Source organism: Cetorhinus maximus, chromosome 2 (assembly GCF_964194155.1).
Source record: "Cetorhinus maximus chromosome 2, sCetMax3.hap1.1, whole genome shotgun sequence".
Lineage (NCBI taxonomy): Eukaryota > Metazoa > Chordata > Chondrichthyes > Lamniformes > Cetorhinidae > Cetorhinus > Cetorhinus maximus.
Window position 1 is genome coordinate 88,234,864 of NC_135880.1, and position 23,480 is coordinate 88,258,343.

The following is a 23,480-nucleotide window of genomic DNA, read 5'->3' on the forward strand; positions in this document are numbered from 1 at the left end:
GCTCTTCTATTTCCCCAACTGAATAGCAGGTGCAAACTGGAATGTGTAATTGCACCAAAAATCAAGAATGATGCAGTTCAATCTTAGCAATCTTTTCCCACATCCCAGAAAAGGAGGAATGGAAAGTTGAAGTTGGAAAAGTTCAACCACTTACCTTCAACTGTGCTGAATTCCCTTTTTAAATATTATGTGGATAAAGTTTACTCACTTAGCATTTTAGTAATTATTAAAGAAAACAATCTTTCAACAAAATAGGAGGCCATTCAGCCCATTGTGCCTGTGCCAGGACTTTGAAAGTTAGTCCTACTCCTGCTCTTCCCCCATCGTCTTGATTTTCTCCCCACCAAGTATTTAACTTTCAAGAATATTCAATTAGTTTTTGAATCCCTACTTCCACTACCCTTTTTGGGCAGTGCATTACAGATCGTTATGATTTTCTATATTTAAAAAAAAAAACAATCAATTCACAATTGCCCCTTCTGGCTCTTTGACGATTGACTGAATCTGTGCTGTGGTTACCAAACTTTGAAAATAAGCAGCAAATGAAAAGTATTTGGAAATCTGTAGTTGTCATTGGCAAGCTTTCAATAAGATAAGAGTTAAAGGCCTGTAGAATAGTTAAGGGGCGTAACAACATGAGGCCATTGAGCCTATGCCAGCTCTCGAGTCATCCAGTCAATTCCACTCCCCTGTATGTTTTGTCCCCTTAGTTCCCATCCAAATTCCTTTTGAAATGTTTTCATTGGCATCCTTTTAGGCAGCATATTGCAGAAAACTTTCCTCCCAACACCCCAGTGTGTCTTCCCCAAAACCTTAAATCTCTATCTGCTGGTCCTTGTACCATTGGCTAATAGGAACCATTTTTCTTTGTCTACATTTATCTAAACCTGTCTAAATCGTCGTAATCTTTTACACCTCTATCAAATCTCCCCTCAATCTGCTTGTTCTCCTAGGAGAGCAGCTCCAGCTTCTTAGCCATACCTTGTAGCCTTCATCCCTGGAACCATTCTGGTCAATCTCTTCACCCTCACAGCCATCCTAAAGTGTGAATACTGGAACTGGATGCAATACTGTAGCTGAGGCCTCATCAGAGCTTTATACAGGTGCAGCAAACCTGTGGACTCTGTACCTCATTTATGAAGCCCAAGATCCTATGTTTTGCTAACTACTCTCATGTCCTGCCATCTTCAACGAACTAGGCATATGACCCACATGATGTGTCTCTGTTCTGACATATTCTTTAGAACTGTGCCCTGAAGTCTGTATTGCCCCTCCTATCCCTTCTGCTAAAACCCATCACTTCACACTTCTGTATTAAATTCTAACTGCCAACACTCGTTAGCCTATGTCCTGTTGCAGTTGATTGGTGCCATCCTCACTGGTTGCCACTGCTCCAAGTTTGGTATCCTCAGCAATAGACAACATCACCACATTCCTTTCAACCTTCTGTTACTTCATCAAAAGTTCAGTCGGATTAGTCAGCATGATTTAGTGAAGCATGATTTATAAATCCATGCTGGCTCATGATTAACTCAGACCTCTTGAATTAGTCCTACTCCTGCTCTTCCCCCATCGTCTTGATTAATTTATTAATTCTCTCCCTGATTTAGTTTTGTAAAACCTTACCCACCACTGTTAAACTGACTGACCTGTAATTGCCAGGAACGTCCTTGTGCCTTTTCTTGAATACGTTTGCCTGTCTTCAGGCATCCCTCATACATCTAGGGACAATTTAGATTATGGCAAACCCTTTCTCAATCTCCACTTCGTTTTGCAACCTGAAATGCAAGCCATCTGGACTAGCAATTTACCCACTCTAAGCATAACCACATTTCTAGTACATTCTGCCTATCAATTTTCACCCCACCTGTTCCTCTGCTATCTTCACTCTTACTGACACTTTGTAATCATCCATTTCCTTTAATGAGTACTTTGTGTTTACTAGCTATTCCAGCCTTGCCCCCTTTGTCCCTAATAGGTCCCACCCAACCTGTTACTCCCCATTGACTATTTACATGCTATTGGTAATTTTTTTGTTCCTTCCTCATTAACTGCAGTTCCATTCTGTCATCCCTAGTCTTATTTTCTCTCTCCTCTGCTTTTATTGTATTTGGTCTGATTCTCATTTTGAAGCATTTGTCAGAAACTTTTTTTTCCTTTTTGATGTTCATGTCCATCTAGGGGGTCCTGACTTTGTTTCAGGTATAGACTGGGCATATCATCCATTTGTTCTGCTTTAGTTTCTCCTGTTAGCCTTTGGTTTCATTTCATTAGCTAGATGCCCCCCTGCAACCTGCCACCTCAACCCATTGAAGTTGGCCTGCTTCCAGCTTAAGTTCTACTTTAGATTGATCCTTGCTCCTCTGCATTGCTAATCAAAACCTTATGATGTGATCACTTTTCCCCAACTGTTTTCCCCCAAAGGTACTTTGCCCATTTGGTCCGCTTCATTCCCTGGTACCAGATCCAGTAATGCCTCATTCCTAGTTGCACTGAGAGTACACTGGGTACATTTCTAATTTCTCTTCCTCTTTCACCCCCCAACTTTTTATTCCAACCTTGCTCAAATATCAATAACTCCAATATCCCCACTGTATAGTTCCTGCAGATTTGCTGCTGACACATTCTATCACTCACTATTTGGAGCCTGATTAGAATATCCTCTAGCATGATCACACTCTTTTTTTTCTTTTTTTGGCTCTAGCCAAATAGATTATATCCAGGCCCCCTTGGACACTTTTTTCCCTATGCCCTTTCCAACACTGATGTCTTTTTTGACCTTTAAATAAATGGGTGGGAAGTGATGAGAGAGAGACTACAAACTGAGTATTGTGTATCTAAGCACAGGCAGTAACTTTATTGCTGTTTCAATTTTAGAAAATTTAACATTGTATTGTTCCATAACTTGACCAAGACTCTGTTTTATCTGATCAAACACTGGGCATGTCAGTTTTGTTGGTGCTACATTTATGACAGTGGGATGATGTTCCTTTTTTAATTCTAAAGGCATGACCAAAGTCAAAGTTGGAAAAGAAGATCCATCATCAGCTGATTTTGTTGAAAAAAGGAGAGCATCCTTGGAGAGGTAAATTTCTTTGGAACAGGAAAATTTAAAATACTTGAATATGTGATTAACAAGAAATTGAAATTATCAGGAGCCTTGTTTTCATTATGTAGAAGACTGTTCTGCTTCAAATCATTGATGTTCTAAATACTGATCCATGAGCACATGTTAGTTGGCACTGATGAGATTTGAAATCCATCCTAGAGATTTGTTCTTGTCTTCATTATTGTACATCTTAATATCAAGAAGGTCATCACAAACTTCCTCATTTGAGGAACAGTTTTTAACTGGATTTGCATGTGGATATGTCTCCATTCCCCTGTCTCCCTTTTTTTTGCTTTGCTTCACCTGCCCCTCCATCCCTTGGATGGTTGAATGGCTTGATCTTGGCTTTATGTACACATGATCATTTGGCTGAAGTATCTGAAGGTGACTGGCATCCATGGAATATTATTCCAGGAAAGGTTTAGCTCCTTTTGGTGAATCAAAGTAAAACCATAGGAGAAATACCTCCTAAAGTGAGTTATGCTAATTTTGTCATGGTCCAGTAGCAGTACTTGTGTTAATAATTATTTTGACACAGCATGCTCTAATTAACAATTGACTGACTTGGAGAAACCTTGCAGCTTAGAAGCACTTAAAGGGTTGTCAGCTGTGGCTCAGTTCATAGCACCCTCGCCTTTGAACCAGAGGGTTGTGGGTTCATGTCCCACTCCCGGAAACCAAGAACTGTGATTGTACTCGAAAGAGTTGCAATCTGTGACTGTTGATAACTCGAAAGAATTTTTTTAGAAGCACTTAATATTGCAGATACTAAATTAGTTTCTGGACTGTAATAAATTTATCACATTTAGCACATAATGCAAAAGCCTAATGGATCTGTTGTGTGAAAAAGCTTTGAAGATATCAGACTTTTTATTCATGATGGGGTTTTGGTTACTGAGCTCTGTAGATTCATCAAATTTCCATTTGGCCAGGAGAAAGGTGAGTTTTCTGTTTTCGTTGCCAGAAGATGCAAGGCACCTTAACTGAAGCAAATGTCCTCTTTGACATGGAATTTTCTGAACTTGATACATTTAAATCTACAGTTGATGTGCAAATAACATTTTTCCAAACTGGAGCTGGACACGATTCAAAGCACCAGCCAGACAGCCTGTAGAACATGCCATTTAGTAATCTTAAATGATGGACCTTGATCCAAAACTTGAGTTCTGATAGCTTCCTCCAAGATAGAATAAGCAAGAAGCCCATTTGCATTGTTTGAGGCAATAATTTTCTTATTCCCTACTGGTTGGCTAATACTTGAATTTGAATTCAACCGTTTCGCCATTTAATCACTTATGGAAATTGGGCAGGTAGTGAGTCCCTGGATTTCAGGTGTTTAGGTGGCTGAGAAATTTTCTGTAGTTGAAGGACAATTTGACATCCACTAGCCTTTTGATTTATACCTAACAACTTGCATCTATACTACACCTTAATGTAACAACAATACTGAAGCAAGGTGTTTCAAACAAGATTTGACACAACACCACAAACCAGTGCTAGGGCAGATGGCTAATAGCTTGATCAAAGAGGTAAGTTTTAAGTCGAGCCTTGAAGGAAGAGGTAGCGAGGCAGAAGTTGGAGGGAATTCCAGAGCTTGATAGCCTGGGTTTCTGAAAACATAGCCACCAATAATGGAGCAATTGCAATTGGATGCTCAAGGCTGGCATTAAATGTGCACAAATTAGGTTTGTGGCGATGGAGGAGGTTAGAGATTGGGAGGAGATGCTGAACAAGTGAGAATTTTAAACTATGTGTTGCTGGACCAGGTACCAGTGTAAGTCAGTGAGCATAGGAGTGATAGGTGAATTGTACTTGATGCAGCTAATGGTGCTGGCAGCAGAGTTTGGGATGAGTTTAGAGGGTAGAATAAGGGAGGCTGACCAGGAGTGCATGGCAGAATCAAGACTGAAGGTGTAACAGTCATGAATGAGGATTTTGCAGCAGGTGAACTGAAGCACAGCAGTGGAAATGGGCAGCCTTGGTAATGGCACAGATGTGTGGCCAGAAGTCCAGTCCAGGGTTAAATGTGATACCATATTTGAACAGATTGGTTCAGCAAAAGACAGTTATCAGGGAGAGCAATGGAGTGAGTAGCTAGAGAATGAATTTTAACAGGGTCCAGGGATAATTGCTTGGTCTTAATGTTTGAACTATAATTTCCTCATTCCTCACTCGATATTAAACAAAAGATGGATTCAAGAGGTAGAGCTAGTGTTATCAGCATATGTGTGGAAAACTAACACTTTAGATAATGAAGTAGAGGGGCAGTATGTAGGTGAGAAATGAGGGGCCCAAGGAAAGGTCCTTAAGGGGCACATGGTAAATGAGTAGGATGTGATTCCCTGGCTACATTCTATAAGAATAGAATCAGGTGACTGAAAGCACATGGAGAAATGCCAGTGTGTGGTTAGCTGTGTCAAAAGCTGCTACTGGGTCAAAGGATGTGGAGGGACAGTTTACCTTTGTCGCAGCCATAGAATGTCATTTGTGACTTTGGTAGTGGCAGTTTTGCCATGTGACAAGGATTCACACTTGAAGTTGAGGGAAAGATGGGTGTGGATTTGAGGTGACTTTGCTTTTAAGGTCTTTGGGGAGGAAAGGGGAGATTGGAGATGGGGCAATAGTTTGCATGAATAGTAGGGTCAAGGTTTGTTTTTTTTTGAGGAGCTGGTTGTGATGGCAAATTTAAAGGAGAAGGATAATACCTGAAGGGAGAGAGCTTAACTTGGGAACTGAAGCTAGGTTGGATTGCCTGCAGTTTAGTAGGAATAAAGTTGAGGGAGCTGGAGATGAGTCTCTTGGAAAGATGAGCTTGGGAGTTGGCACGAGGGAAGATGGTAGAGAAATTAGAGCAAGATGAATTCAGAGAATTTTAGAACTTGGGGCTAAGGGAAGGGAGGGTCGTGCTAGAAGCAACTGGTTGGATGCTCTTCATCTTAATGACGGAAGTCCTTGAGCTCCTTGCATTTCCTTGTTGGAAGTAAGGGTAGGGGAAGAGAGAGGTTTAAGGCTGTTTACAGTAGACAAAAAGAAGCTGGGTATATCTGCAGTTCTGGCAGATCAGAACAGGGCCCACGGTATGGTCCAGAAAGATCTTGTTTTGAATGGCTAAACCAGGATTACTTTTGCATCTTGGAATGGAGATGAGGGCTCCACTGGGGAATGGCTGGGATGAGTAGTGGCTTTAACAGGGACTAGGGTATCAAAAGGTGGAGGTGAGTGTGACTGAATAGATCAGTAGCTGCAGAAATGTGAAACACTACAGTTGAGATTCCAGGGTTGGGATGTAGGAAAATTGTATGGGTGGAGTGATTCAAGGAAGTTCAGATGGCCTTATCTGTGGGGTCTGCAAGACCACATGAGACGGCAGGTCAGGAAAATGGCTGCAAGTGAATTGGGGCATTTACATGGTGAGATAAATTGAAGATAAGAGGGCAGTGAACTTGAGAGAGCAAAGGAGTTGAGATGGAAGTTGAAGTTGCCTGTGGAGAAGTCATTCAGTGCAGAGGCTGAGTGAGGAAAACAGTAAAGATGTCTGAATTTTGATTGTATACAGGCTGGTGGTAGATAAATTTTTAGATGGGAGGGATGCCAGAGTAGTAATGGATTAGGCCAAAGTTTGATTTGATGATAACTGCACTCTCTGTTTTGGTGGGGCACATGGTGGAGAGTTTTGGAAGGCAGGCTTCATTTTAGGGGAAGGATGACATCATCCCTGTTTGTCAAGGCCATGATAGTGCAGTCATCCACTAAGTTCACGGGTGGCAGGTGCCTTGTTCACGAGTGAACAGACATTCTGGAGGGAGATGGGACTGAGAGCTGATGCATTGGCAGTTGATAGGGTCAATAGTGGTAGGGATGATTTGGCTAGAAAGGTGATTAGCCCCTAGTGGATTTACTGGACAGGAATGTTGGCAAGATAGTAGGATTGGGATAATTGGGGTTGCGGCTTGGCATCCCTAAGGGCTTAGAGGGAAGCTGTGAGCTTATCCAAGAGAGTGTTGAGCCTGGTATGATAGCAACAGAGCAGGAAAATTGAGATGGAGTACTTGAAGGAGGAGCAATGAAATACATGAGAGAACTTTTTCTTAAGTGGAAGTAGAAGTGATTGACTTTGGTCCAGGGCAGCAGCCAAATTGTGCATGTTAATGCACACAAGGAAAACTCCTCCTGCAAAGGCCTGGTTATGTAGCAGTTAGTAAGGTGCAAGCCTGATAGCTAACAAGAAATAGACAATAGAAGGGAGTTCAGAATTGAGATCAGAAGCCTGGTTTTAGATAGGATGGAGTCAGCATGGAACATCTCGTTCTTCATTTGGAGATTGCAGTGAGTGAAGTCCAGAAGCTATTTGAAGGTTGATTATTGGATGATTGTTTTTCTGTGGGAATGAACATCTAGGAGGTCTTCAGAATTGGTTGTAGAGCAAAATGATTTTGTAGTTGGAGGTTGTCACAAAATCCAGAAGTTACAGCTGCACTGGCAGAAGAGCTACAGACTTACTTTAATGTATAGCAGCTGAAGCAGCCTGTGTAATCAATGTAATCCAGTGCAAAAGCATGGTCTCTGTCCATAGAAAACGGGAATTTGAAGCCAAGTTTGAGATGTAGCTTTTTCCAGAGGCCAGAAAGGTGTTTGAACTAGCAAGCCATTTAAACTAGTAGTAACTGTATATATTTTACCCTAAACTTCAAGTGAGGGATCATAAAATGAAAGGGCAAAGAATGATCAAGGATAGACATGACGCAGCAATCATCCCCCAAGGGAATCGATGATCAAAATCCTTCCAGGCTGTTGAGAAATGACACTGCACATAGTCCAATGTCCACCTCTGGATCCTGCCTGCAAAAGAACATGGCCTGGACTCGGAAAGCCTTTAGAAGCAGTTGCCTCCTAAGGATAAAATTTGGGCTGGGCTGAAAGTGGAAACTGAGGTTTGGGAGTAATTTTAGCAGTGGAAATGTTTGAATTTTTTTTTTAAATCGGAAGGCAGCAAGGCCAAGATTAATGACAGACTGAGTAGAGCAGTAAAAGGTGGTTACTGTTGGCTGAATCTACCAGTCATAAATTGTATTTTGGCAAAACCTTGGGAGTTATTTGAGGAAACTAATTCTAAAATGTTTAGTGTGAGATCCTGTTAAAGACTTTAGAAATGTCTGGTGATGCCAAATGAATCACTGCTGTTAGGATTAAGGGTGGAGGTATGTTAAAATTATCAATGGAATAGGCATGCTGAAAATCCTGCTAGAAGCTGGCATTTTAACGTTAGTTATTATTTAGCCCTAATTGCATGTTAGTTTCCTCCCAGCGCTTTGTTTTTTAGTGTTGCTGAAGATAGCAGTATTTTAAATGACCTAAAGTGTTTAGCCAGTTTAAAAATCTCAAGCATGATGGGTCAGAGTTCTTAGGTTGCTGTTGTTCCACACTCTTACTTGGCTTGGACACAGTCGCAACATTTGCAGTGTGTTTGGTTTCAACAGCAAGTGACAGATTGGTGATTGTCAAGCCTTCATATGTAAAGCTGTTGAGAACCTCTAGTGTCACATTGAAAGAGCTGATTGGCAATATGGCAAATCCTGGACCATGAAATTTTGTCAACCCAACCTTCCAAGTGCTGAAGGTGTTGCTTGGTATGGAATACTAGTGCAGATCATTGGTGTAGAGCAACTTGAGGACTTGCCCAAGATTGAAGGCAAAAGTGCCAAGGCTGACAGCTTCCTATCAGTTCTAATGTGCAAGTAAACCCTTTTGTAGTTTACTTTGCATGAAGGCATGTGACAGCAGCAGAATATTCCATAGTGTCAGTGCCCAAATGCAACCCTGTTTAATCCCTCTGGACCTCCCAAAAGGTTTCATTGTTGCCCTGTTGGAGCTGACCTCCATGTCCTGGAAAAAGGAGATCACACTGAGCAGCTTCAGTGGTCAGCCAGTTTTCGGGAACATGCTGAAATGGCTACCCTCTGAAAACCCCATAAAATGGAGTTAAACTACTGAAATACTAAAAATAACAAGTACATTTTAGAGCACTCATACTTTATCAATGGAGGTAAAGTTTGGAACCATGAGGTAAGTGGCTTTACTTTAAGATGCAGGAAATAAGATGGAAGATTATAAAATCACGACAAGCTTCATAATGTTCAATTCAAAAGTTTATTTCGCTTGTGGTTTGGGGATGGTTTAGTTTTGGGCCTAGCCTAGATAGACTAGGGAGAATGGGTAGACAAGTGGCAGATGGAAGTTTAATAGACTGCCTCTGCCTATGGTTGAATTTCCCGATTAAAGGTAATAAAGTGGTCTCCTTTGTTCACAGCACTTCTTGTAGCTGCAGGACTGAAGATCATGTGGATCTTCCAGTCCTGACACCACAGTGGGATTTGGAAAGGATGTATTCAGCCAAGATCTGCAGCAGGATGAGTAATTGTTACAAGTGTTGTAGTTGCCTTTGTTCTTGTACAGAGTCACAATCTTTGCATCACACATCTTGAGGCACTGCCCCTTCCCTCCAACAGAAATACAAGTGCATGTAAATGCTGCAGGAGTGCCAGTTCCCATGCTTGATGAGTTCAGGCTGTATAGCATCAGCACCTGGAGCTTTGTCCATGGTGAGCAAGCCAATTGCTTTGCTAACTCCCCCACTGTGGGTTTGATATCCAGCTCTGCCCTCTGGCTTTCTATGGTGCTGAGTTTTCTTGGTCACTGTTCTCCCTAGAGTACAACTCAAGGTTGAGTTCTAGTGTTCTCCCCATCTCTCCAACTGTTTATTAGTCAGTGATAACCTGTACTCAGATTAAGGAGGACTTTGCAGGGCTGAGTTTGCAGCTGTCATTTTTGGTGCCTAGGTCGATGCTGGGTGGTCCATCCAGTTTCATTCCTGTTTTCTTTTTTGAGACTCTAGTGGCTTGATACAACTGAGTAGCTTGCTAGGCCATTTCTGAGGGCATTTAACAGTCAACTCACATTGCTGTGGGTCTGGAGTCACATGTAAGCCAGACCAGGTAAGGACAGCAGATTTCCTTCCCTAAAGGGCATTTATAACAATCAACAATGGTTTCATGGTCATCATTAGACTTCTAATTTCAGATTTATGTTGAATTCAAATTCCACCATCTACCCTAGATTCAAACCCTAGGTCTCTGGATTACTAGTCCAGTGACAATACCACTTCGCCATTGACTCCCCCACTGCTCCCAATGCACTTCCATCCTTCCTTTAAATAAGGTGACCAATACTCTACACAGCACTCCAGATATGGTCTCCAGTGCTCTGTATAACTAAAGCACTTCCCTACTTTTGTTTTCAGTTCCCCTTACTATAAATTATAACATTCTATTAGCTTTCCTAATTACTTGCTGTACTTGCATTTCTAGCCTTTTGTGATTCATGAACTAAGACACCCAGATCCCTTTGCACCTCAGCTCTGCAATCTCTCATCATTTAGATAATATGCTTCTTTTATTCTTCCTGCAAATGGACAATTTCACGTTCTCCACATCATACTCCATTTGCCAGATCTTTGCCCACTTGCTTAACCTCCCTATATCATTTTGTAGCCTCATGTCCTTTTCACAACTAACTTTCCTACCTATCTTTGTCATCAGCAAATTTGGCAACCACCCTGTCCATCCCTTCATCTAAGTAATTTATATAAATTGTAAACAGTTGTGGTCCCAGCACTGATCCCTGTGTCACACCACTTGTTACATCTTGCCAACCTCAAGACCCATTTATGCCTACTCTTGGCACCCTGTTTAGCCAATCAATCTTTTATCCATGTCAATGTTATCCCCTATACCATGAACTTTTATTTTCTGCAATGACCTTTGATGTGGCACTTGTTAAATGCCTTCTAGAAATCTTACAGTACATCCACCAGTTCCCCTTTATCCACAGCACGTGACTCCTTCAGAGAACTCCAAGTTGATTAAACATGATTTCCCTTTCACAAAACCATGTTGACTCTTTGCCTTGAATTTTAAGTGCCCTGCTATAGCTTTTAATAGTTTAACATTTTCCCTATGGCATATGTTAAGCTAACTGGCCTATAGTATCCTGTTTTTCTATCTCCCTCCCTTTTTGAATAATGGAGTTACATTTGCTACCTTCCAATATAATGGGACTTTCCCCCAAATCTAGGGAGTTTTGGCAAATTAAAACCAATGCGTCAACTATCTCACGCACCACTTCTTTTAAGACCCTAGGATGAAGTCCATCAGGACCTGGGCTCTTGTCAGCCTGCAGCTCCAGCAATTTACTTGGTACCACTTCTCTGGTGATTGTAATTTTCCTGAGTTCCTACCTTCCATTTCCTCTGGGATGTTACTTCAATCCTCTAGTGAAGATTGATGCAAAATATCTGTTCAATCCATCTGCCATTTCCTTGTTTTTCATTGTCAATTCTCCTGACTTGCTTTCTTTAGGACCAATGCTCACTTTATTAACTCATTTCTTTTTAAAATATTTATAGAAACACTTTTTTCTAGCTTTCTCTTGTACTCTAATTTTTCCCTCCTTATTAATCTTTCAGTCATCCTTTGCTGTTTCTTATGTTCTATCCAATCTTCTGACCTTCTACCTATCTTTGCACAATTATGATGTTTGATGCTATCTTTAACCGGTTCTAGTTAACCGCAGGTGGCGTGTCTGGGCCTTGGACTTTCTTAATCGTTAGAATGTATCTATTCTGTGTATTCTGAAATACCTCCTTAAATGTTTGCCACTGCATCTCTATTGAACTATCCCTTAACCTAATTAGCCAGTTCTGCTTTCATGCCCTCATAATTGCCCTTTTTTTAAGTTTAAAAACATAGTCTCGGACCCTCGAACTGAATGTAAAATTCAATCATGTTACGGTCACTTATACCTAGGGGTGCCTTCATTGAAGTCATTAATTAATCCTATCTCATTGCTCAATACCAGGTCTAGTATTGCCTGTTCTCTGGCTCCAGAACATGCTGTTCTATTAAACTATCCCAGAAACCTCCTATGGACTTCTTATCTACATACCTTTGCCCATCTGTCTTTTCCAGTCTACATGTAGATTAAAATATCCCGTGATAATTGCTATGCCTTTCTGACGAGCTCCCGTTATTTCTTCCTTTATGCTCCATCCTACCATGTCATTACTATTAGGGGGCCTGTACACAACTCCCACAAGTGATTTCTTGCCTTTAACATTTCTCATCTCCACCCAAACTGTTTCCACATCCTGGTTTCCTGAACTCGGGTCATCCTTCTATTGTGTTAATACCATCATCAACTAACAGCTACCCCTGCACCTTTTCCTCACTTCCTATCCTTCCTAATGTCCTGTACCCTTTAATATTCAGGTCCCAATCCATGTCTCTGAAATGGCTGTCAAATCGTTCATATTTATTTCTGTGTGCTCTCAGTTCATCTGTTTTGAATGAATGTTTTGTGCATTTGGATCCAGAGCCTTTAGTTTGATCCTTTTGTTCTTTTTATAACCTCCTAGTCTGTTCTGTTAGATTTGTACTCTATCCCTTCCTGTCAGTCTGTGTCGTTTCTCATAATACCCTTCTCTTTTGCCTTGTCTCTTTGATTTACCACTTCTTCCCAAATTTGATCCCTTGCCCCCACTATTTAGCTGAAAAGCCTCGCTACTTCCCTAGTTATGTGGCTTGCAAGAACACTGGGCCCAGCATGGTTCAGGTGTAGACTGTCACAACAGTCTACCACTTTTCCCCAGTATTGGTACCAGAACCTGCTTTGAGCCATGCATTTATCTTCCTAATATGATTTGTCCCCTCTAATCTGATTTGTCCTTTGCCAATTTGCATGTGGCTCAGGTAATAATCCAGAGATTATGACGTTTTTGAGATTCTGCTGCTTAATTTGGTACCAAGCTGCTCATACTGTCTTGCAGAGGTGCCTCCTTTGGTCTGTTATGTCACTGATACCATCATGGATCACAGTGACTGGGTCACCCCCTCCCACTGCATGCTCCTCTCCAGCCCTGAGCAGATGTCCCAAACCCTGGCACCAGGCAGGCAATACAGCTGCCTAGACTCTTCCTTTGCAGAGAACAGTGTCAATCCCTCTGACTGTGCTGTCCCCTACTCTCACTACAATCCTTGCAACCCCACTGCTTGAATGACTTCCTGTACCACAGTGTCATGGCCAGTTAGGTCATCCACCCCCTGCAGCTCCAACTCTCATCCAAACAAGCTGAAAAAACCTCAAACCTGTTGGACAGTTGCAAGGGCTGAGGCTTCTGCACTCCTGCCCCCTGGGCCCCCTTATCTGTTTCACTTGCAGTCACACCCTCTTGTCTCTGTCCACTGACCAAATCAGAACAGTCTATCCTAAGAGGTGTGACTGCCTCCTAGAATAAAATATCCAGGTAACTTTCCTCCTCCCTGATATGCTGCAGTGTCGACAGCTCAGCCTCCAGCTCAGTAATGCGGAGCTGAAGTTCCTGCAGCCACAAACACACTGCAAATGTTTACCCTTGACCACACTGATAACCGAAGGTCCCACATCCTGCAATCGCAGCACATCACCTGCCCTGCCATCTCCAATATGTGTTGTTTAATTAATAATTGATTATTAATAAAGCCTACACCTCCCAATTAGTTTTGGCACTGCCAGTGAACTTTACAATACTGATAAAACTCTTGCTTCCCATATGTTGAGAGCACAGTGTAGATTTGTCTTGACGTAAGCCGCTTTGATTCTGCACTTGAAGTTCTGCATAGTGCTTGTTCAATTTGGTTAGGCAGTAATACTGGGACTGATATGAGGGCATCCTTTCTGCTTTGAATGAAAAAGCTTCAAGTGTTGCATCCTAACCCTGCTGCACACCAGGCAGTGATCTGTATCAGTCAACACTGGTAGCTGCTTGTTGAGAGTCATGTCTGGTGATGGTCAAATCCAGTTTTGATACCAATGTCATGATCATGTCTCCAGGACACCTTGTGGCAAGGTTTGTTTTGGAAGAAGGTAGTTACGCCAAGCTCAAGTAGTTATTATCCATTTTCGTTTATTTCCCTAATCTTGATATTTCGGTAGGGCCATGCCTTGTGGCCTGTGCCCAATCTTGCAGTGAAATCAAGTAAATATGTTCTGTTGACAGCAGTGTCAAGCTCCTCCATACAAGTAGTCTTTCATCTCTGTAGTGGGGCACAGTGGTGGAATGTAGACACTTGTAACTGTTAACTGGCCCTGTTTGAGTTGAGGGGCAGATAATGAACATGCTCTGAACCATTTTGAGATGTTCTATTAAGAAGAGCAGCGAGTTCCTTGCACCAAAGCCTGCACCCTGCTCACTCATTTACTCCCTTCCCCTGCCAGATTGAATTTGTAATGTTTTTCTTTGTGATCCACACTCCACTTCAAGAGATGAGGTTTACCATATTGGTCTTGTGCCTATCGAGTTCCATGTCAGTCATAGCTGTCTTGCATGTTATTGAGCAGCTGCAAGTTATCAGCCAGTACTATGTACATGGCCCTGACATTCCAGCTTGCAGTTGAAGGGCTGGCATCTTTTTTGTTTGCCTAGTGCAATGGATTTGGCCCATTTGTTGAAGTAGACAGTGGCACATCAGCACCTTCATGGCTGAGCAGTGGGATGTGATGGTTCCTCTCATTGGAGATGCCCTGTAGCACCCATTCTTCTAAACATGTAGGGCTTGCAACCTGTAATTGCTGTTTGCCATGTTAACATTTGCAGTGCAAGTGTCCTCTCCAGGACACAAGCCTGAGCAAACTTTATGAATCCTGGCTGTCCATGGGTCAGAATTCACCTCTTGATCTCCCCAGTTGGGTCCAAAGAAACAGAGTACAGTTTGGCACCAGCTTGATGCAGGAATTGTTGGAAAGATGACACATTTAGACATCAATCAGCCTTTGGGCTCCACTCTTAAATTTTTTGTCAGGGTTTACTCCCTTAGCCTTCAACTCTTGAGACATCCACAAGGCAAGGGAGCTATTAGCTCATAGCTGGGTGTTTGGTCATGAGTGCCAGGGCATGTCCACACACTGGTGGCCCTGCGCACTACATATCTGGGGCCAAACTTCTGAGTTCCTTAGGCTTCAGACTGGAGCTGTGAGGAATTCAGTTTGTTGCAATGAGGAGGCACAACAAAGCACTTGCCAATGGTGAGGCTGTGTACTGATGGTGAGAGACTTGTGCACTTGGCACTCTTTCACATTGCTACTAGTCAGTAGTCTAGGCTGGAAATGAGCAAACTAGCAGAGTAGGAAGCATGCTATCTCTCTTCACTCTCACTAGACCCATCACATTTACCTTTTGGATGATACTATTTACTACAATGACACTAAATGAGGACCTATAGTTGAAGGAAAGCTTGGAAAAATTGGCTTTCTCTTCTCATCAGACAGTTGAACAGGAAAATCCTAAAGGTTTCAGTTTGCCTTTGATTAGTGAAAGCTTTTCTATTAATGAGAGCTCTTGGATTTGGGATTATGACTAGAATATAGAAGGTATTAGATTTTATTTCCCCTATGGAGCCATTAGAACATGGAATGTTTTGGCTCAAGTTTCTGCGTTAATAGCCACATAATAAATCATATAAAGTTAAGTACATAGGCTTGTTACAAGATCAAAAAGCTACAAACTAATAGCCAAATAACTTATCTGTGGTTGAGCTACAAAACTTTGTAGATGTAAGATTTGCCTGGAATTGACATGACTTAACTTGCTCTGTATGATATTTTGTGCATCTTGATGCACAGAATAAAAATTACATTTTGGAGGAGCCTGACATTTCTTTGCCCTTTTTTAAACCTGTTGACATACCAAAAGGTCAGTCATTTAATACCTGTCACATCAGGCAGACTTGTGTTTTATTTCATGCAAGACTAGAATTGACATTTGAAATGTAGAAGTGGAATATTTTAAGTTTCAGTTAACATTCACTCGCACTATCTCTTCCATGTTCAGTTATTGACTTTGATTTAACAACTTGAGCACTTCTCATCTGATCAGAAAGCAGACAATATAATCTTTTTAAAATGCAGGTATCTGCAGCGGACAATAAAGCATCCAACCCTATTGCAAGATCCTGATTTGCGGCATTTTTTAGAAAGTAATGAGGTAAGTCATTTGTGTTTAATACAAAAAGCAAATAGTTTAAAACTGACCTTGCTGATAACATATTTGACCTTTTTGGAGTTTTCCTCAATGCAGCATACAGATCAGAGTCCCTAGACATGATCTCTAATAGCTGAAATCTGGGGTAGTGATTGGTGGGCGAGGGGAAGGGGGTGTAGTGGAGGGAGGAGGTTGGAATTTTTATAGCTTCTGGAACAGCTATTGAAAAATAATCCCTTATAGCTGAATTGCCTTACCAACACGTGAATGCTCATGGGTGATTACTGGAACAGTGCTACTTGAATGCATGGAATTCTATTCTGAATTAATTGTTGCTTTCAATAGATGGGAGCATAGCGGACAAATTACCTATATACACTACAAAATAACAAGTGAATGCACCTTCAAATTAGTAAAATACAAGTTAATGTATGATGTAATCTGCACAATGATCAATATGAAAAATAGACTTCCAAGATAGCTCAAAAGTGCAAAACGAGTAGTGAAGGTGAAATCCTTTCACAAACAGCTGGGAGCTATCATAAAAATTTTTTTTTTTGGATTAAGCCTAGACTGTCTAAAGCCTTTTCATCCAGTGAATTGGAGATGAGACATTAGTATTGATGCAATCATATTTTCTGACCAATTAATTTTAAAAGCAAACATTGAGATGGGTAAAGTGTGGCAGTGAAACTGCTGTTGAAAGTGAAGTAAATGAGGACCTATAGTTGAAGGAAAGCTTGGAAAAATTGGCTTTCTCTTCTCATCAGAGAGTTGAACAGGAAAATCCTAAAGGTTTCAGTTTGCCTTTGATTAGTGAAGTGTCCCAATTTCCATGCTCATAGATTCTACCCCAATGCTTCCCATTGCACCTGCTGCAATTTAAGCTGATTTCAGTTGATTTGTAGTTGTTGGCTGGAGCGTCTTCACTTGATCTGATCAAGTGAGTTGTTTCAATGAAAGCAAAGGAAGAAAATAGTTGTGTAGCAATTTCCTAAATTTTAGTTTTAAGCAATATTTCCCTTGGTCATACCCAGTTTGGTATGCTTTTGAAGTGGGGCTAAGGAGAGACAAGAGTAAATTGCCCTGTTTGACTTGTGTAATTGTGTCCGGCTACGAAAAGTCTGTCATATCTACTTGTGGATTAAAAGTTGGTGTGGAAACCAATGAGATGTAATAGGATTGGAGTTTCTTGTCTAATGGGTCACCGCTGACATTCAAATCTTCAAAAGTATTTCCTCAATGCTGCTAACCCCAAAACTTGTGTCTTGAGACCAAGCTGTTCCTTGCTATGCACCACCTATGCCTCATGTTTGACTTGTTGATTGAGGAGCAAACTACCACACTTTGTTTGAAGTTTATACAAATGATATGCTCACTATACACTGGCCAGTGTAACCTAACAGTCAAGATACTGAATGTGATGCAACACTGCAGTTCAGGGCATCTTCATGACCTTCTCCGCCGCCATCACCACCTTTTTTAAATTTGATCTTAGTGATTGAAACAACCTACAAAGAACCTTGGACAATGCAGACCTGCAGTGCTTGATTTTTAATCTAAAATCAAATGCTTTGAGAGTTCCTTGACTCGTGTGATTCTGAAGAAGTTTAATTTATATGATGAAATGACTGCCTTTCTTGAGAAAAAATAAATTGATTAATATTTGAATTTCTGAAACAACTAGGATGAAATGCAATTGAGTAAATGCGGCCATTAAGTGCAGGGGTCTATTTGAATGGACTAGGCTGAGCTACCCTTCTGCAAAGAATATCATTTTTCTTTTGGTGGGGGAGAAAGAAGAGAGCTATGCAGAGAATTTTTTCTTGTCAAATATTTTACACCCCCAACCCCTACACCCACTCCCTGCCCCGCCCTGCTTCCCAAAAAGGTCTTCCTTTTAAGGTCGAAGAACTGAAGCTTGGTTGATTCAATGCATTGTAAGTACTCTTCCAGTAGTGATGAACCTTTAAATCTCTCATCTCTCCTTTCTTTCCTCCCATGCCACAATTTGGCAGACTATTCATAGTTCTACCCCCTCGTGCGCACTCTTTTTTTTCCTACCTTTTTTTAATTTTATATGATATAAAATTATTTAAATCTCTTACCACTCACTGGTGCCCTCCACTCACCATAAAGCAGGGGATGATCGTGACATTGGGAGTAGAAAGGCCATGGAAGAAATTCAAGGTTGTTTGATTCTCTGGGATGTGGGGAGCCAGATGGGATTAAAAAGACTGGTGATGAGGGCATTGGTATGGTTGAGAATCAGGTTTAGGATTCTGGATCAATTGGTAAATGAAAGGTACAAAGCAGCCAGCAAGGAGAGTTTAAAGTCCAGGCATGAGGCAATGAGTGTGGATTGTGGCTTTGGCAGTGGCAGACTGCTGTAAAGATAAAAAATAAGTGGTCCATCGGATGTGGGGAATGAGTAGAATAATAAAGCAAAGTTGATTTATATATGGCTATGGAAATGGATTAGAACCTGGAGGTAGAAGTGCTTTAAGAACTGAACGAGAGCATGTGGGATTTTCAAAGCATTGTTTTAGACTGTTTTAACATGGATGCAAAGTTAATTGGGGCATGAAGAATTAGAGTGGATGTATAATATTTGGAGAGAAGGACAAGAATTCTTGTATTCCTGAGGTTGGTGCTGGGTTCCTTTTGACTAGACTATTTCTACACGAGCTGACAATGCAAGCTTAGGACATTTTTGGCTAACAATTAGGAGTAATGTGAATGCTTCAAGAGAGCATGGATTGGTGAAAGGCAGATGTGACTGATACAATTCACCCCAAATTATGAGCTGGTGAAAAGAAAAATGAGGAATGGCAGTATTCTTTGGCAAGATCTGGACAAGCAGATAACTGGTGGCTTAATTCCTGAATTAGAAGTGGAGGTAGTCACACCGAAACCCAAAAATATTACTGGCTGTTTCATAAATTTGAGTGTTCAAAAGCAAATGGTACAAAGTTTATGTAAGTTAATGATTCGGCTGGAGTACTGTTTGGGTTTTCTACACTTATGGAAATGACTGATCAATCAGCTTAAAGATGGGAAAATATCAAGAGGATGATGGTGAGACTTTATTACAAACAAAATAATTGGTAGTACATAACTTGAATATTGCTAGAAAAAAAGACATGCTGGTAAAGCTCTTTGTCTTTAACTCATCAGGGCAGATGAAAGAATAGCAAATTTTAAAGGGAACAACACTTTACACTGCATGAGAAAAGGGTGCTAATTGGTTGGCAAGTCAGCTCTGATTTGTCAAGATGTTGTCATGGTAAATGCAATAATCTGAATGCTGGAATTTGAAATAAAAACATTCAGCAGGTTGGGAAGCATCTGCAGAGAGAATGTTTTGGGTCAATTTTTATTTGCAGCAAAGAAGTCCTAAAGGGTGATTCCTTTTGATTAGGAAACTTTTTTTTTTGTGGAGCTGGTGACTGGGATTCCTAAATTTGAACTTCAGAGGTTGGGAGAAATTTAAGTAAATTTGATCATTCAATGCATTGTGAAGCATGTGGTTAAGGTTAAGAACATTGCATATTTTGAGGTAAAAGTGGATAAACTTTTGAAATATGTTGATGTGATGGGAACTAAACAGTGGATTCATTTGTAAACTAGTTTATACCTTGAGCCAATTGGCACCAACTTTTGCTCAAATGTCTACAACACTACATGAAAACTGATTCTAGATAATGTAAATAAGTAGCAGCAAGACTGAGTACTGAAGGAGGAAAATTTGATGTAATGCCTATTGTGCAACAGATGGGAGTGGAACCACAAGCATTGCTCAAGTGGACTGTATGAACAAGACATTCAAGGAAGATGGCATAACGGCTATCACCAGCAATTGAGATAAAAAGAATGTGGGACACAAGAGCTCCAGTCACTGAATTGTTTGTGATATGGAAGCCTGATTTGGAGGGCTTTGTGTTGCAAGTGTTGGAACTGCAATTTAACAATTTCAGTTGTAGTATTACTACGCTGATATTTTAAATTCTTAGTGTTGTGCTTAACCTAATGTAATTAACCCTCATCCTCAGTCATTCCTTTTATTAATCTTTAAATCTTATTTGATTAAGGAGATGTCCCCCTATTGCCCTCACTGCTGTTTCAGCTTCTGCTTCCAGCAACTTTGGAATTTTTTAAAATCCTAAACATGAAATTTTTATGTAACTCTGGCTGGGCAAGCTATGCCATGGGTGATATTCTGCTCAGCAACATTTGGCCCAATGTAACATCAGTATGTAGACCATAACTTGCACAAACTAGATTTTTTTTTTGAGGCAACATTGGAAGAAAGTTTCAAGCACGAGCTTGCATTTATTTCTTTACCATTCTCTACAAATCGCTTGGAAGTATTTTGAGTAGTATATTTAGCAGATTTAATGTTTTGATCTGTTTACATACTGTTGAAGAGAGGTCTGCAACTTTTTGACAAATAGGTACCAACTGTGTTCTCTTCAGTTTATATTTTTGCACTTCAAGATACCTAAGAAATTGGTCAACAAAAAGTTTTGAGTAGGCTGCAGTATAAAGTTGAAGTATATTGAAATGTATGAGAGCAGAAAATGCTGTGGCCCTTTCTTTGCACTTCAACTAGACAGAAGCAAGGCTGTTAACAAGATTGCTCACTCTTATTTGTCATTCAATTCTAGCTGCCTCGTGCGGTTAGCACCCAGGCCCTAAGTGGAGCAGGCATATTGAGGATGGTGAACAAGGCCGCCGATGCTGTCAACAAAATGACAATCAAGATGAATGAATCGGATGCAGTAAGAGCTGATTTTTGAACCTGATTAATGAGATGAATTAATGGGATTCTTCAGTTCCTTTCTAAGGGTGAAAAGACGACAAAATAAGCTATTTGCTTATTTTCTTCTGATTCAGTCAAATTGGTGTAGGCTGTGACCACAGTTAATTTGTTTTTCTTTTAAAAGAAGAACTGTAGTTTACTGTTGGTAATGTAATTTGTAAAGATTTGTTCTTAGTAAATTAACTCCATTCTTCATCTGGCAGTGGTTTGAGGAAAAGCAGCAGCAGTTTGAAAACCTGGACCAGCAGTTAAGGAAACTACACACCAATGTTGATCTCCTAGTCTGCCACAGGAAAGGTTTGTAAACTGTTAACGCTCCAAAGACGGTTGTTGGTTAGAGTGGACTGTTCAACTACTTGCAAATTTTGTTTTGAGATAATCTTATATGGATTTTTCACTTTTCTAGAATTTGGGGTAATATTCAACTCTAGCTACAGCCATTACTTAAAATGATGCCCAATCCCTATCTTGTTTTTATTGTAATAGTTTAGTTTGCCGTCTCCTTATTGGATGGTCTGATGACTTGGTGTAGTGTGGAGGGGATTGGTGTGGTTACTGTGAAGAGTGCAATTAAAATTTACTGGCAATTTGTTACCTCTTGACTAGTAAGATTCTATTGCAAGATTGATGTTCATTAGTTCATGCTCTCCTGCAAACAGTTAACTCTCAGCAGTGTTAATACTGTTTTGAAGTGCACCTTTTTTAAAATTCTGATTTGCTGATCACATATCCTAAAATTCCACTGACCTGATTGTTGCAGAGCAATCGTTTCTTGATCAAACCTGGTGAAAGATTTATTTCTAGAGAATATTAGAGCACAGAAGGAAGCTAATCAGCCCATTGAGCCTGTGACTCTTGAAGGAAAGCCCAGTTAGTCTCAATCCCTTGCTCTTTCCCCATATCCATGCAATTTTTTCTAAGTACTTATCCACTTTTTAAAGCTAGTGAATTAGTATCCATCTTTTGCTTGTGCATTCCAAATCCTAACCAGCCATTGCATTTTTAAAAATTGCTCATGTTGCTGCTGGTCCTCTTGTAAATTGCTATAAATCTGTCATCTCTGGTTATTGACCATTCAGCCATTGGAAAGCATTTTGCTAGCCTTTCTAAATTTTAAATGCCTATCAAATTTCCTCTGGCCTCCTGTACTTGAAGGAGAGTAACTCCAGCTTAGTCTGCCCACACAACCATTCATCCCTTGCCTCCGGATTTGTTGTAGTAAATCACTCTCCTGTACCCTCTCCGAAGCCTACAAGTTCGTCCTAAGATCTGGTGCCCCACATTGGACACCACTCCATCTGGGGCTGAACTATTGTTTTATATAGATTTGACATCTTTTTCTCTCTTGCCTTTGATTTATCACTAATGCTTGAACGGCTTTGTTAACCTGTCCTGCCACCTTCAAAGATTTGTGCACAAGCACACCCAGGTCTCTATCTCCTTTCAGCCACTTTAAAATTCTACCATTTTATCTGTACTGGCTCCTACCAGAATAAATCGCCTCACTTTTTTACACTGAATTTCTTTGCTATGTGACTGCCCTTTCCACCAACTGTATGTCCCCTTGAAGCCTATTACTATATCCTCACCCTTTACTGCACTTCCAAGTTGTCATCTACAAATTTTGAAATTGTCCCCTGTAGCCCCAGGTCTAAATCATAACCTATATCAAACCATTCACCAGTGTATACTTCCCAGTCTGGAAAAACCACCATTTGTCACAATTGATGCAAATGATATAGATGCATTTAAGGAGAGCCTAGGTAAGCATTTGAGGGAGAAAGGAATAAAGGGTTAAACTGATGGTTCAGAAGGATGGGTGCAGGCTTGAGCACAGCATAAATGTTGGCATGGACTGGTCGGACCAAATGACCCATTTCTGTGCTGTATGAAGTGAGGTGATTTACTTTGGCAGGAAGAATATGGAAAGACAATATAAAATAAAGGGAGAACCCCTAAAGGTGGTGCAGGAACAGAGGAACCCCTCTATGTACATAAGTCATTGAAGATGCTAGGGCATTCTGAAGCAGTTAATAAAAGCATAGTACAAGAATAAGGAGGTCATCTTAAACTTGTATAAGACACTAATTAGGCCTCACCTGGAGTATGGCATCCAGTTCTGGGCACCAGAGGAAGGATGGGAAGACAGCACAGATTCACCAAAGATGATTCCAAGGGTAAAGAACTGTAGCTATGAAGATATCTTGGAGAAAAGAAAGCTGAGGAGACTTGATAAAGCTCTTCAAAATCCTGAGGGGTTTTGACGAGGTAAATAGTGAGAAACTGTTCCCACTCGAGAGCATCAAGAACCAGAGGGCACAGATTCAAAATAATTGGCAAAAGGAATAAAAGAGGGGAAAATTTTTTCACCAGGTGAGTGGTTGGAACCTGGAACAAACTTCCTGAGAGTGGCAGAGGTGGGTTCGATCAAGGTATTCTAAAGAAAATTGGATTGTTATCTGTAAAGTGTGCAAGGTTGT

General features: G+C 40.7%; 1 protein-coding gene across 1 annotated transcript in view; it reads left to right on the plus strand.

Moving 5' to 3' along the window:
• snx2 (sorting nexin 2) overlaps positions 1 to 23,480 on the plus strand; it is a 63,069-nt gene that overhangs the window by 21,930 nt on the left and 17,659 nt on the right. The window contains exons 7-10 of the mRNA XM_078566763.1: positions 3,007 to 3,085; positions 16,106 to 16,181; positions 20,846 to 20,959; positions 21,204 to 21,297. Of these exons, the coding sequence (XP_078422889.1) occupies positions 3,007 to 3,085; positions 16,106 to 16,181; positions 20,846 to 20,959; positions 21,204 to 21,297 (363 nt within the window). The remainder of the gene's footprint in view (positions 1 to 3,006; positions 3,086 to 16,105; positions 16,182 to 20,845; positions 20,960 to 21,203; positions 21,298 to 23,480) is intronic.